This window comes from Grammomys surdaster, unplaced genomic scaffold (genome assembly GCF_004785775.1).
Source record: "Grammomys surdaster isolate TR1022 unplaced genomic scaffold, NIH_TR_1.0 125889, whole genome shotgun sequence".
NCBI lineage: Eukaryota > Metazoa > Chordata > Mammalia > Rodentia > Muridae > Grammomys > Grammomys surdaster.
In genome coordinates, this window is record NW_021620714.1 from 4,098,998 (window position 1) to 4,110,484 (window position 11,487).

The 11,487-nt window shown below is 47.7% G+C and overlaps 1 protein-coding gene and 1 pseudogene across 3 annotated transcripts in view; one reads left to right on the forward strand and one right to left on the reverse strand.

Moving 5' to 3' along the window:
* Positions 1 to 4,059: 4,059 nt before the first annotated feature.
* LOC114608287 lies at positions 4,060 to 4,383 on the reverse strand (annotated as a pseudogene).
* Positions 4,384 to 9,833: 5,450 nt separating this feature from the next.
* Positions 9,834 to 11,487, forward strand: part of LOC114608340 — a 2,724-nt gene continuing 1,070 nt past the window's right edge. For 2 of the 3 annotated variants that reach the window (XM_028752301.1, XM_028752300.1), the window contains exons 1-3: positions 10,145 to 10,249; positions 10,448 to 10,642; positions 11,057 to 11,151. In XM_028752301.1, the coding sequence (XP_028608134.1) occupies positions 10,219 to 10,249; positions 10,448 to 10,642; positions 11,057 to 11,151 (321 nt within the window). In that variant the 5' untranslated portion in view covers positions 10,145 to 10,218. Of the gene's footprint in view, positions 9,951 to 10,144; positions 10,250 to 10,447; positions 10,643 to 11,056; positions 11,152 to 11,487 lie in introns of those variants that run through there. The other variant, XR_003709347.1, reaches the window with a different exon arrangement.

An 11,487-nucleotide genomic window follows, 5' to 3' on the forward strand; every position in this document is an offset into this window, starting at 1 on the left:
TCTCTCTCTCTCTCTCTCTCTCTCTCTCTCTCTCTCTCTCTCTCTCTGTGTGTGTGTGTGTGTGTGTACAAGCATATTTTTAACAGAATAAGACAAATGCTAATGTCAATTACAACCCTCACTTTTGGAACTGGTATGATGGTTATTCTCAGTTGTCAACTTGACTATATCTGGAATGAACTACAATCCAGAAGTGGAAGGCTCACCTGTGATGCAGATCTTGAGGCTGAAAGACCCGGGCTTTTGATCTGGATCTTGAGGCATGGTGGCCATGAAATGCTTTAGGCCTAGGAAAGGTGGTACAGGCCTTTAATCCCAGGAGACAGACGCAAGCAGATCTCTGAGTTCAAGGTGAGCCTGGGACAGAGCAAGTTCCAAGTAAAGAACAGCTTAGGTCCAGGTATGGTAGTATACACCTTTAATCTGGCCCATACCTTCTGCTGGAGGCCTACACAAGGAGAATGGAAGAAGGAAGGCTCACTCTTCTTTGCCTGCTTGCACTTACTTGCCAGCACATCTGTTGGAACCTTTTTCTTCAGGACCAGCTGTAACACCCAGCCTCGTGAGACTGAGCAACTGCTAGATTCTTGGGCTTCCCATTCATAGCTCCCATTGTTGGGTGAATTGGACTGCAGAAATGCAAGTCATTCCAATAATTTCTCTTAGTATAGAGTCATTCCATAAGTTCTGGGACTCTAGAGAACCCTGATACAATGGGTCACACAGCATTAGCTGGTATTTCTAACCGCCTTTCCCTACTGTCCATCTGTCTTTCCTCCACCTTCAGCAAACACCTCAGAGGGTCTTGGTTCTTCACCTGGAGGGGTGACCCATACTTTCATTTCTGAAGGGCTTGGGCCATTCATCATCCTAACTGGATTGGATTGTTGTCGTTTGCCATTGTTCTTAATAACAAGACATGGTGATACCATGGGATGTCTAAAGGATTTCCTGCATTCCGGAGGTACTTTTCCTTACTTTGTGGCAAAACAGCCCAATTTCCCCTTAGTAGTCTGGATCAGTCACTCCTCCTAAACAGTAACCTGTTTGTCAGCCTAAACTGTAACTCTTTTTGTTAGCCTAACTCAAAAGCATCAGGAGCTCAAAGTGGTAATGAGGAAGGATTTTTTAAAAAGTATTATTTATTTATTCATATATATTAGTATTCTAGTTGTATGACAGAAGAGGCCATTATAGACCCCATTATAGATGGCTGTGAGCCACCATGTGGTAACTGGGAATTGAACTCAAGACCTTTGGAAGGGCAGAGTTAACCACTGAGCCATCTCTCCAGCCCTAGGAGGAAGCCTTAGCCTTCCAATTCAATGGAATGCTTGCTTTGCCTCCTGGAAGAAGCACACCTTCTTCTGGAACCTAAGCTTCTAGGTCAGTAGACCATAAGGTTGTGAAAACAGGAAGCAATATTTTGCTAGTGGGTCACTAGGGTGATAGTGAGTGAAACTAGTCCCATCTTTGCCTCTTGTGTCCTGGACCTGTGAATCCTAGCTAGGGGAGGAAAAGTACCACTTACTCCAGTGCTGCTTCAGATCACGTGCTGCCTTCTGAAGAACCCTGCCCCACCCCGCAGGCTACTACAGCCTATGTTGGCATTGTAGCTGTCTTTAAAAGATCATTCCATTGTTTTATCAGGCCAGCTGCTCGCAAGACCAGTGGGCTCCGTGACATGGGTCCTCTGTTGCTCCTCTTTGGCTGTGAAGTGAGTTCTGTGGTCAGAAGCAATGCTGTGTGGAATACATGCGAGTGGACCAGGCATTCTGTAAGTCCGTGGATGGTAGTTAGTATAGAAGTGTTACACGCAGGAAAGGAAGATCCATATCATAACGGATAAGTCAGGGTAGTGTGTTGCCCTTTCCACTGAAGTGACTCACTGGAAGTAATCAGCTTGGTGTCTGATCTACATAGAGAGTTCCAGGACAGAGAGACTGTCTAAAACAAGGGTAAGGGAATAATACATGGAGCCACAGACAGTTGCTCCCTCTTTATACTTCTGAGGGATGGCTGCTGTGCAGAGTTGAGCCCTGGGGGTCACATTCCTCACCTGCAGCTGGATAGAAAGCTCAAACATGCCTTCCCCCTCCCCCACGACTCAACCCTATCCTTTCTCCCCCCCAACCCCACCCCCACCCCCGCCGCCGTCGCCTGCTGTGTCTCTTGAGGCTTAGCTGCTCAGCGGAGCCTCCTTTTTATAGATCAAGCTCACCCCAAAGTTATCCAGGAATGCACAGGCCCTCTGTCCCAGGCACTCCCTCTACTCGCGTTACCAGAAGGTCGCAGTAATGGGAGGCCACGGTGCTTGCCCCAAACTCTGACCGTGTAAGTCACTTTTAAGCGACACAGAAACTTTGATCCTTTGTGTTTTCTTCAGCTATAAAAAGCCTACACTCCAGAACCAGCACTTTCCGAGGTAATCGGAGGCACCCACATGACTCTTTGAAAAGCCGTATAAAGCGTGTCTCTTGTTGCAAAGGGTTAGCTGGTCGTTTAAAAACAAAACAACAAAACAAACAAACAACAAGGAAAGCCTGCCACTTTCCAACTGCCAGCTTGGTTTTACATTTTTAAATTATCTTTTTCGTGTGTGTGTGGGGGGGGGGGGGAGGCTGTGCCACGGTGCAAATGTGATGCTCAGAGGACAACTTGCAGGAGTTGGTTCTCTGCTTCGCCTTGGGGGTGAGGGGTGGGGTCCGGGCTCGTTAGTAAAGCTCTGTTTCTCTGTCTCTCTGAAGTCCTCAGTGCGATAGATGGGGAGCTGGTACTGTCCCTTCGGGGCGGTGTTTTCCATGCATGTGCTGGCCTCTTCACCAGCCGCCCCCAGGGGGCGCCCAGCCCTCCCCAGCGTTCAAGGCGGTGAAGGTGGCTACTCTTAAAGATCTCTTAGCTCAGTCCCTGTGACCCTGAAGTGCAGCTCCTTGCACACCGCCCAGTCAGTTCCCGCCATTCCTTCCCACTTACCCGTTTCTACACTATCCCTGGTCATATCTACTTGGGCCTCCCAATTTCACTTTCCGTGCCGAGGAAGGATGCACACACATGTGGGTTAGACTAGACTATTGTTAAATCATGGCCTCTCACATTGGTTTTAGGCCAAAGCAATACTATCTCTAGAAGGCTCACTTTTCCGTTCTTTTTAAAAGATTTCTTTTTATTATTTTAAAGTATGTATGTATATGTGTGCACTCTGTGAGGAGTGGGAAGCAAAATACACACGTGCGTGCCAGTGGAGGGCAGAGGCATAGCATCCTTTAAAGCTACAGTTACATGTAGTTTTGAGCACCAGTGTGGGTGCTGGAAACCAAACAGGAGCCACTGCAATCTTAAATGCTGAGCTTCGTTCACTTCCTTACGCCACAGAGAAAAAGGTTACATCCAGAAGAGATATCCTCCTCATTCTGTCACCAGAGCTCTTCTGTGCCAGGACACATCTTCTTCTGCCCTGTCACTGAGTTGCAGAGACCAGGATACAGAAACCTCTGTGAGTTGTGCCAAAAAGCCGAATGACCTATGGAAGACAATCCCACCCAGCTGGGTGTGGTGGTGCAGCCTGGCATCTCAGGCCCCCAGAGGCTGAGATTCTAAGTTCCAGGCCAGCACAAGCTACATAGCCAGACCCTATCCCTCTCCCCCCTAAAGATAAACCAAACAAAAATATTCCACAGAGCAATGTGCACAGAAAATGAAGGGCTATCCTGGGAGAACGTGGCTTCATCTGTTGTGGCCATTACTTGCGTGTTTAACTTCTCAAGAAGAGTAGAGGCACAACTAATAAAGTGTTGACACGTTGTTTCCATTTTAAAAATTCAGGCTGGGGCTAGAGAGACGGTTCAGCAGTTAAGAGCATTTGCTGTTCTTGCTGAGGACCTTGGGTCAGTTCTCAACACACACATGGCAGCTCAAAGTTGCTTCTAACTCCAGTTCAGAAAAATCTAATGCCCTCTTCTGGCCCCCACAGGCCTTGCATGTGTGGGGTACACATACATATATATATTCAGGTATCAAACATATATTAATTAAAAATCTGAATAAATAAATATTTTTGGGGGGGTTATTAGTTTTTACATCTTTATTGGAGAGCAACAGGGAAGGGGCCTCTCCCATCAGCATAAGAACTCATGGGTTCTTCAGCCATTCCAAGCTTGGACTCTGAGGATCCTGTGGGTGGCTGGGCATATCAGGCATGTTCCCATTATCTCCCACAGGCACTGGGTAGTTGTAGGGTATGGCCTTGTTGATCATGCCAGCATACTTGGTGTAGGGGCTAATCATGGGCATAGTTATAGCGAGTCCCCAGACAGCGAAGGACACCACCAGCACCGGCTCCTTCGCCCAGGCATTCTTAAGGAAGGCGGAGATTCTCCCGGCCATCCTGGTCTCGGCAGCGGTGACTATAAATATTTTTAAAAAATATTTATCTCTTAAGCTTACGTTCCTCCAAGTCATTTCCTCTTTATGGCCAAACCTCTCCAAAACAATGACCATATTTTCTGCCAACTTCTGAACATCTGCTACCCTCAATTAAGCAAATACGACTTCCTTCCTGCTCCCACTTCCCTGGAAATATGTAGGCCAGAGGGTCCCTGTGCCATCCGGAGGGGGTCACCTGAGTGGACTCTTCCCAGTGTGGCTCTTTCTGAATGTCTGTGCAATGTCTGAAGTAGCCAGACGCTTTTCCTTTACAGCAAGCAGTCTCCCTTAGAGAGGAAGGACACTGTCCTCTCCTGGGCTGGTAGCGCCATCTGCTGGTATTCCTGGTCATAACCAACTTGCCTTCTCTATTCCTCCCTCTAGGCTCTTTAGCTCCTCTCAAGGGTGACATCCCCACCGTGTGGGTGAAGAGATAGTCAAATCACCTAGACAAGCAACACCTAATAAGTCTTTGCTTCTACGTGGAAATGACTTTTGACCTCTGGGGCTGTGAGGAGACAAATCTCTTCTATATTATTAGTTTAGAGAGCTGATCTCACTAAATCATAGCAGCCTTGGCCACTGGCTCCCTGAGAGGCAGTTTTCCATCCCAGACTCTGCACTTTTAAAGATTATTATGATATTGTTATGCAAGTTACACATCGCAAGAACCCCGCCAAGACGCCAGACAAAGGACAGTTTGTTTCCCCAACATTTCAAGAGCTCCAGGGGAAGCACATCAATTGATAACTCTGGTTTGCTTACATAGTGATTACTTTGCAGTCCAGGCTCCTTCCAGCCTTCTGTCCTGTCAGGCTCAGCACATTGCTGCTTGCTTTATCTGCATGTCTGTTACCTTGTGGTTGTTGTTGTCACAAAACATATAATAAAGGCAGGAAGGAGTGGGTGAGGATGCTCAGAGGGTAAGTGCTCACTATATGAGCTGACAACCTGAGTTTGAGCCTCAAACCTAGTCTTTTGGCATCCAAATGCATGTGTATACATGCACCCAAAAATAATAACTAAAATTAAAATTTAAAAACCATAAGTAAAGGGGCTGGAGAGATGGCTCAGTGGTTAAGAGCACTGACTGCTCTTCCAGAGGTCCTGAGTTCAAATCCCAGCAACCACATGGTGGCTCACAACCATCCGTAATGAGATTGGATGCCCTCTTCTGGTGTGTCTGAAGACAGCGTACTCATAAATAAAATAAATAAATAAATCTTTAAAAAAAAAACATAAGTAAAAATGCCAGAGAGAAATGGGATGCTATATTAGGGTTCTCTGGAGAAACAGAACTGATAGGATTTATGTATATAAAAGGGGCTCTATTAAAATGATGTACAGGCTCTGGTCTGGCTAGTCCAACACTGGCTGTCACCTGATGGAAAGGCCAGGAATCTGGTAGTTGTTCCATCCATGTGGCTGGAAGTCTCAGCTGGTCTTCACTCTGTGTTGGAATCCCAAAGAAGTGGGCTCTAATATCCTGCTGTTTCAGCAGCAGGATAGATGAACTTGCCAGCAAGAATGAGAGTAGGCAGACTAAAAACAAACAAACGCAAAAAAACAAAAAAACAAAACTCCCTTCGTCCGTGGTCTTTTCTGTGGGATGCCACCAGGAGGTGTGGCCCAGATTTAGGGTGAATCTTTTCACCAGCTTTTAGTGGAAGGCCACAGGTTGGGGTTAGGAGTGGCTATTTTCTGTCTTAGGCACCCACCACTCCTTTTAAAGTAGAGCCTTTTCAGGGATAGATCAGAACCTTCCTGGGCCAAAGACATAACCAATTTCAAATCATAGTTAGTCATTTCCAAATGCCCAACAGAGGCAATTCTTTGCATTTTTAAATAGGAGCTAAGGGAAAAATTCTTTACCCCTTAACCTCAAAATGACTTTCCCTTAACCCTCAACTTTGTGTCGGAACTGTAACGGTTCTGCCAGGCAGAGGGCCACTGCAAGGGAACTGAGGTGCCCTGTTTATTGCTGTAGTTGATGGAACCACTGTTATGATATCTCTCATTCTGATTGGGATATCGATGGACTGAGAGCTGGGGTACCAGCACTGTCACCTCAGCTCTCCATATTAAACGGTGTGAAAACAAAATATCCTTTGCCTTCCCAGGCCTCAGTGTCCTTGTCTATAAAATGGGAAGGTCAGGTACTCTCTGAGATCCTTTGTATCCTGCCACTTTGGCATTTCAGATTCTTCCCAGGTTTGGGTCATAAGATGTAAAAATGACCTCTGTTTAGGTAAGTTAATCCAAGCAGCTGGAACACCTGTGCCATGCAGCCATGGTGCCACCCCCTTGCCAATCACACCTGGCTCCTCCTCTGTGTGAAGACACCAGGTGAGCTCTCTCGAGTGGGTAGCTATTGGAGCCGGGCCTTGATCCCTGAAGCACTTCTGTGTCTACTGAGCCTGAAGCCATGTGGTTTGCTTTTCTCCTCCTGCTGTGGCTGGGCCCTGTGATTCCAAACCAGAAGACAGGTGAGGAACTGAGCTGACCCCCATTTGAGAGGTCAAGGAGACCCTGCATTTGTTCTAATGCATTTAGTCAGTCAATATTATTTATTTCTGGTCAGATACGCCACCTTCTGATGGCTAGTACCCACTCACTGATCTGATCAGGTGACCCACTTACTCAGACACCACATGTATCCCGAATGTGCTTGGTGCGTCCACACGGATGTCTCTGTGGCGAGCTTGGAGTCTGATTGATAAGACTGTGGAGTCTTCAGAGGTGGTTCTGGTGTGCACACTTTTGGTGGAGGCAGTGAGGGATCAGGAGGGACGGTGATGGTAACAAGCCCAGGTTTAGACTAACAGCAACCTGGCCCGTCAGCCACTACCCACTAGATGATCAGGGATGGCTAAAATGTACCTGGAAATACAGCAGGAAATCCATGACTCTTTTATTATTGCTATTATTTTATGTGTGGGGGGCATTGTATGTATGTATGTATGTATGTATGCATGCATGTATGTATGTTCATGCCTAGTGCTCCCAGAAGCCAGAAGATTCTTGGAACTGGAGTTAGAAATGGAACTTGAGCTGCTATGTGGGTGCTAGGAATTGAACCTGGGTCCCCTGGAAGAGCATCCTATGCTCTTAACTGCTGAGCCGTCTCTCTCTGGCCCAGGAAATTCAATAAAGTTATCTTTTCCCAAGCCTTCCTGCTGCCCTGCACTCCCTTTCCACTTTCCACACCCCCTTCCATACCCTGCACCCTCTCACCTTCTCTAAAAAACTGACAAAGCCTTGCTCTGGAGGGAGCCAACCTGGCTGCCCTGGGTTCTTCACATTTTTACTTTGCTTTAGAGTTTGGGACAGGGTCTTACTAAGTTACCCAGGCTGGCTTGAGCTCGCTCTGTAGTCTAAGCAGCCAATGAATTTGAGGTTCTCTTTCCCTAGGCTCCCACAGTCTTCCTATGCCATCAGTACCTGATGGTTTGTTTGTTTGTTTGTTTGCTTGGTTGCTTGTTTGCTTGGTTGCTTGTTTTGAGAGAGTCTCCCTACATAGTCCTGGCTGTCTAGAACTCACTATGTAGACCAGGATAGCCTAGCACAAATCTGCCTGCCTATGCCTAAATCTCCCCCCTGAATGCTGGAACTAAAGGTGTGCCCCACCATGCTTGGCTACAATGTTTGATTTTTTATTTGTTTGTTTGGCTGGTTTTGGTTTTTGTTTTTTTGAGACAGAGTTTCTCTTGTAGCCTCGGCTGTCTTGGAACTCACTCTGTAGACCAGGCTGGCCCCGGACTCAGAGATTTACCTGCCTCTACCTCCTGAGTGCTGGATCATTAGGACATTTTCAGACTGATTTAAAGTTCCTTGATCCTCTTCTATTTCCCTCCTGTAGCTCCTCCCTGTCCCTCCTCCCTTTCCCTCCCCCCTATCCCTCCTCCCTGTCCCTCCTCTCTGTCCCTCCTGCTTTCATATCACATTTATTCTATTATCCCACTCACTGTTCTTTCTTCTCTCCCTCCCCAGCCCTTCCTGAAGACCTTTCCCCCTCTCTCATGGTGCCCTTTTATAACTAGCATCCTTGCCCACATACATGTACATATGCGGTCTCTAAAATCTAGGCTTAGCGTGTAGGGGAAAAGACGTGTTTGCTTTCTGAGCCTCAGGTTCTTAGCACAATATTCTCCAGTCTCATCCATTTTCCCACAAATGTTGTGACTGGATTTTCCTTTATAGCTGAAGGAAGGCTGGGTTCAAGTGTGACCTTGATATGTAAGAACTGTTTCTTCTAATGGATTTGGAAGGGACAGGCCTCCCAAGCTGACGGCACGGCATTCACCAAGGCTCAGAAGCAGGTGCAGGCAGGTGTGACACTCCTGGAGGCAAGGTGGTAGGAAAGCCAGGAAGATGTTTCTTTGCCCAGGTCTGTGGTCAGTACAGGCATGGCCATGGGCACCCATCCTCCATCTACAGAATGAGGACATCTCTCTAGATTCTCAGGCTTTTCTGGCTCTGATCCACTTTTATAAACATTAATTGTTCTGTGACCTGAACTAGGTCATGAACTACTCATCCATGTAGCTAAGGCAACTTTTAAAGCAACTTACTCTTGTCATGTATAATGTATACAGGTCTATTTTATTCTGTTTAATTCAGCCTGGTTCCATTCCATCCCGACTAGTGATGCCTCATGACAGTAAAGTAAACATTGGTGCCATTGACTCACAAATAAAAGGCCAACCTTCATTTGAATGACTTCTCCCACCCTTCCCTCTTTAGTTGATTCTTGGTCTTGGATGTCTGGGAAGAGAGATGATTTAGGAATGGAAATAGAGGAGGAGGCCCCTGAACTGAAAATGAGCTGGAGGCTGAGGCATAGTCAGAGCCCCAGCCCCGCCCACTCTTATCTTGAGAGGTCCTGGACCACTTCCCTGGGCTTCAGAGTCCTGTTTTCACAACACTTTAGGTTACCCACACCCAGCCTTGCATCCTTTCAAAGGCCTGCTTCTGTTGACTCTGTCAACTCTGAAAGTCCTCAAGTTTATCCTTAAACAAGGCCCCAGGCAGGTGCTGAACTAACAAGAATCAATTGAGGAGAAAGAAAAAAAAAATGGCATTAAGCTTCCCAGGACCCAGTCCCATGAACCAGACTCTTCAGTAACTGATTCCTCATCCCCGCCTGCCCAGGCTTCATCTTCATTCTTCATTTCTCTCTCCCTCTCCCTCTCCCTCTCCCTCTCTCTCTCTCTCTCTCTAAGACAGGGTTTCTCTGTGTAATCCTGACTGTCCTGGAACTCACTCTATAGACCAGGCTGGCCTCGAACTCAGAAATTCGCCTGCCTCTTCCCCATCTCTTAAGAGAGGTACGCCTGCTCATTCGTGGGTTAATAAACAGACAGCCACTGAGTTGAGCAACTTAGGGAAATGATCAGGGAAGCGGAGATGACGAAACGTACATGTGAGGACAGACAGATTTACAGATTTGCTCTTCCTCTTACCCCCTTTCCCCTCAGAGCACCACAGTCTTACAGTCAGGCTCAGAGGAGGCTCATCTGTGGTTTGAGGTAGGTGTTTGGTTTCAGGCAAGCGATTGAGGCACGTATTTTACATACCAAAGCAGATCTGGCCTCTGGGTTCTCCCAGCATCCCTCAGTTTCTACTTGGCACACCCTGCCCCAGTCCTTGAACTCTCCAGCCCAGGGGCAGGGCTGCCCTTCCCCCAGAGGCTCTTCCTTATATAATCCAGACATTTTGCACTGCCTCTCCTTCTTTTTCTTCCTCTTCTCTTCTAGCAGGCCCTTTCTCTCTTTCTTCCTCCCCACCCCCTTCCCCATGGCGACTCCCCTGACCTCAATCCTTGGAGGTCAGTAAACTTGCCCGAGAGAGCAGCTTCCCAACAAACCTGCCTTTAACATAATCTAATCTGGCTTGAATTGGCTCATTTCATTGGCAGTGAAGAAGTAACCTATCAGTAGGAATCCAAAGCCATTCTTTGGCACACGCACGTCCAGCTGTGCCTGCACCATGTAAAATCTCGTCTTTTTAAATGTCTCTTCTCCAGGCAGTTGTTCCCAACCCCAGCCTCTCTGCTGCCTGGGAGCCAATCACCACTGCAAGAGAGGAAGCTGCTACTGCGATAAATTCTGCCGTGTGGTATCAGACTGCTGCCTAGACCATGGGACCCTCTGTAGCCCTGGTGACCTGCATGCAGGCTCTCTTCCACCCGTGGCACAGCTGGATGCTGTAACCGACAGAGGCAAGCCTGTACTTTAGATAGTGGCCACTATGGAGTGGATGGCACCACATCCTGATGATCCTGCAGTTCTTACAGTCTATCCACGTCATGCCCAAAGCGTCGTCACACTCCTCTCAGCTCTGCTTTGTCCGCTGCTCTCCTCCAAGCCTTTCTTTAGGTCCCATGGGGAGAGGCTGAGCTATCGGTGGTGCAAACCCAGGATAGGGAACGTGGCGGGCCCAATCTTTTCTTGCTTTGTGTATGCCGCTTGTCCTTGCTTTGAGACTTCAGAGCAGAAGAGTCCTCAGAGAGGTGTTGAGGATGTTGACCAGCAGTGGGCTGGGGGCACGGATGAAGACAGGCCTTCACTCTGTGTGTTGACCAGCAGTGGGCTGGGGGCACAGATGAAGACAGGGCCTTCACCCTGTGTTTCAGCCTCTCACACTCCCAAGATGGTGCTACAGATGGTGCTGAGGACAAAGAGTCCACTTGACTCAGCCAGGAACAAGCAAGATTTGGTACAAAACATGGTGAGTGCCCTGGGGGGCAGGGTTCCTCCACTGGGGTTGGATGGTTCATGCCTCTCAGACTACTAGGACTCCAAGCAAGGGAAGGGGAAGAGGTAAGGGGAAGTGTTGTGTTTTATTTAAAAAAAAAAAAAAAAAGGAGATCCAGGAATATGTTTTTGTAGAGCAGGGAATGGTGAGGTGGGAGGGGTGCCTCAATAGGTCATGTTGAGGTGCCCTTCCCTCTGGAGCACCAGCCATAGTGTGGAATAGAGTTTATTTAGGGCATGGGGAGGGGAGTTGAGGAGGGAGGAGAGAGAGAGAGAGAGAGAGAGAGAGAGAGAGAGAGAGAGAGAGAGA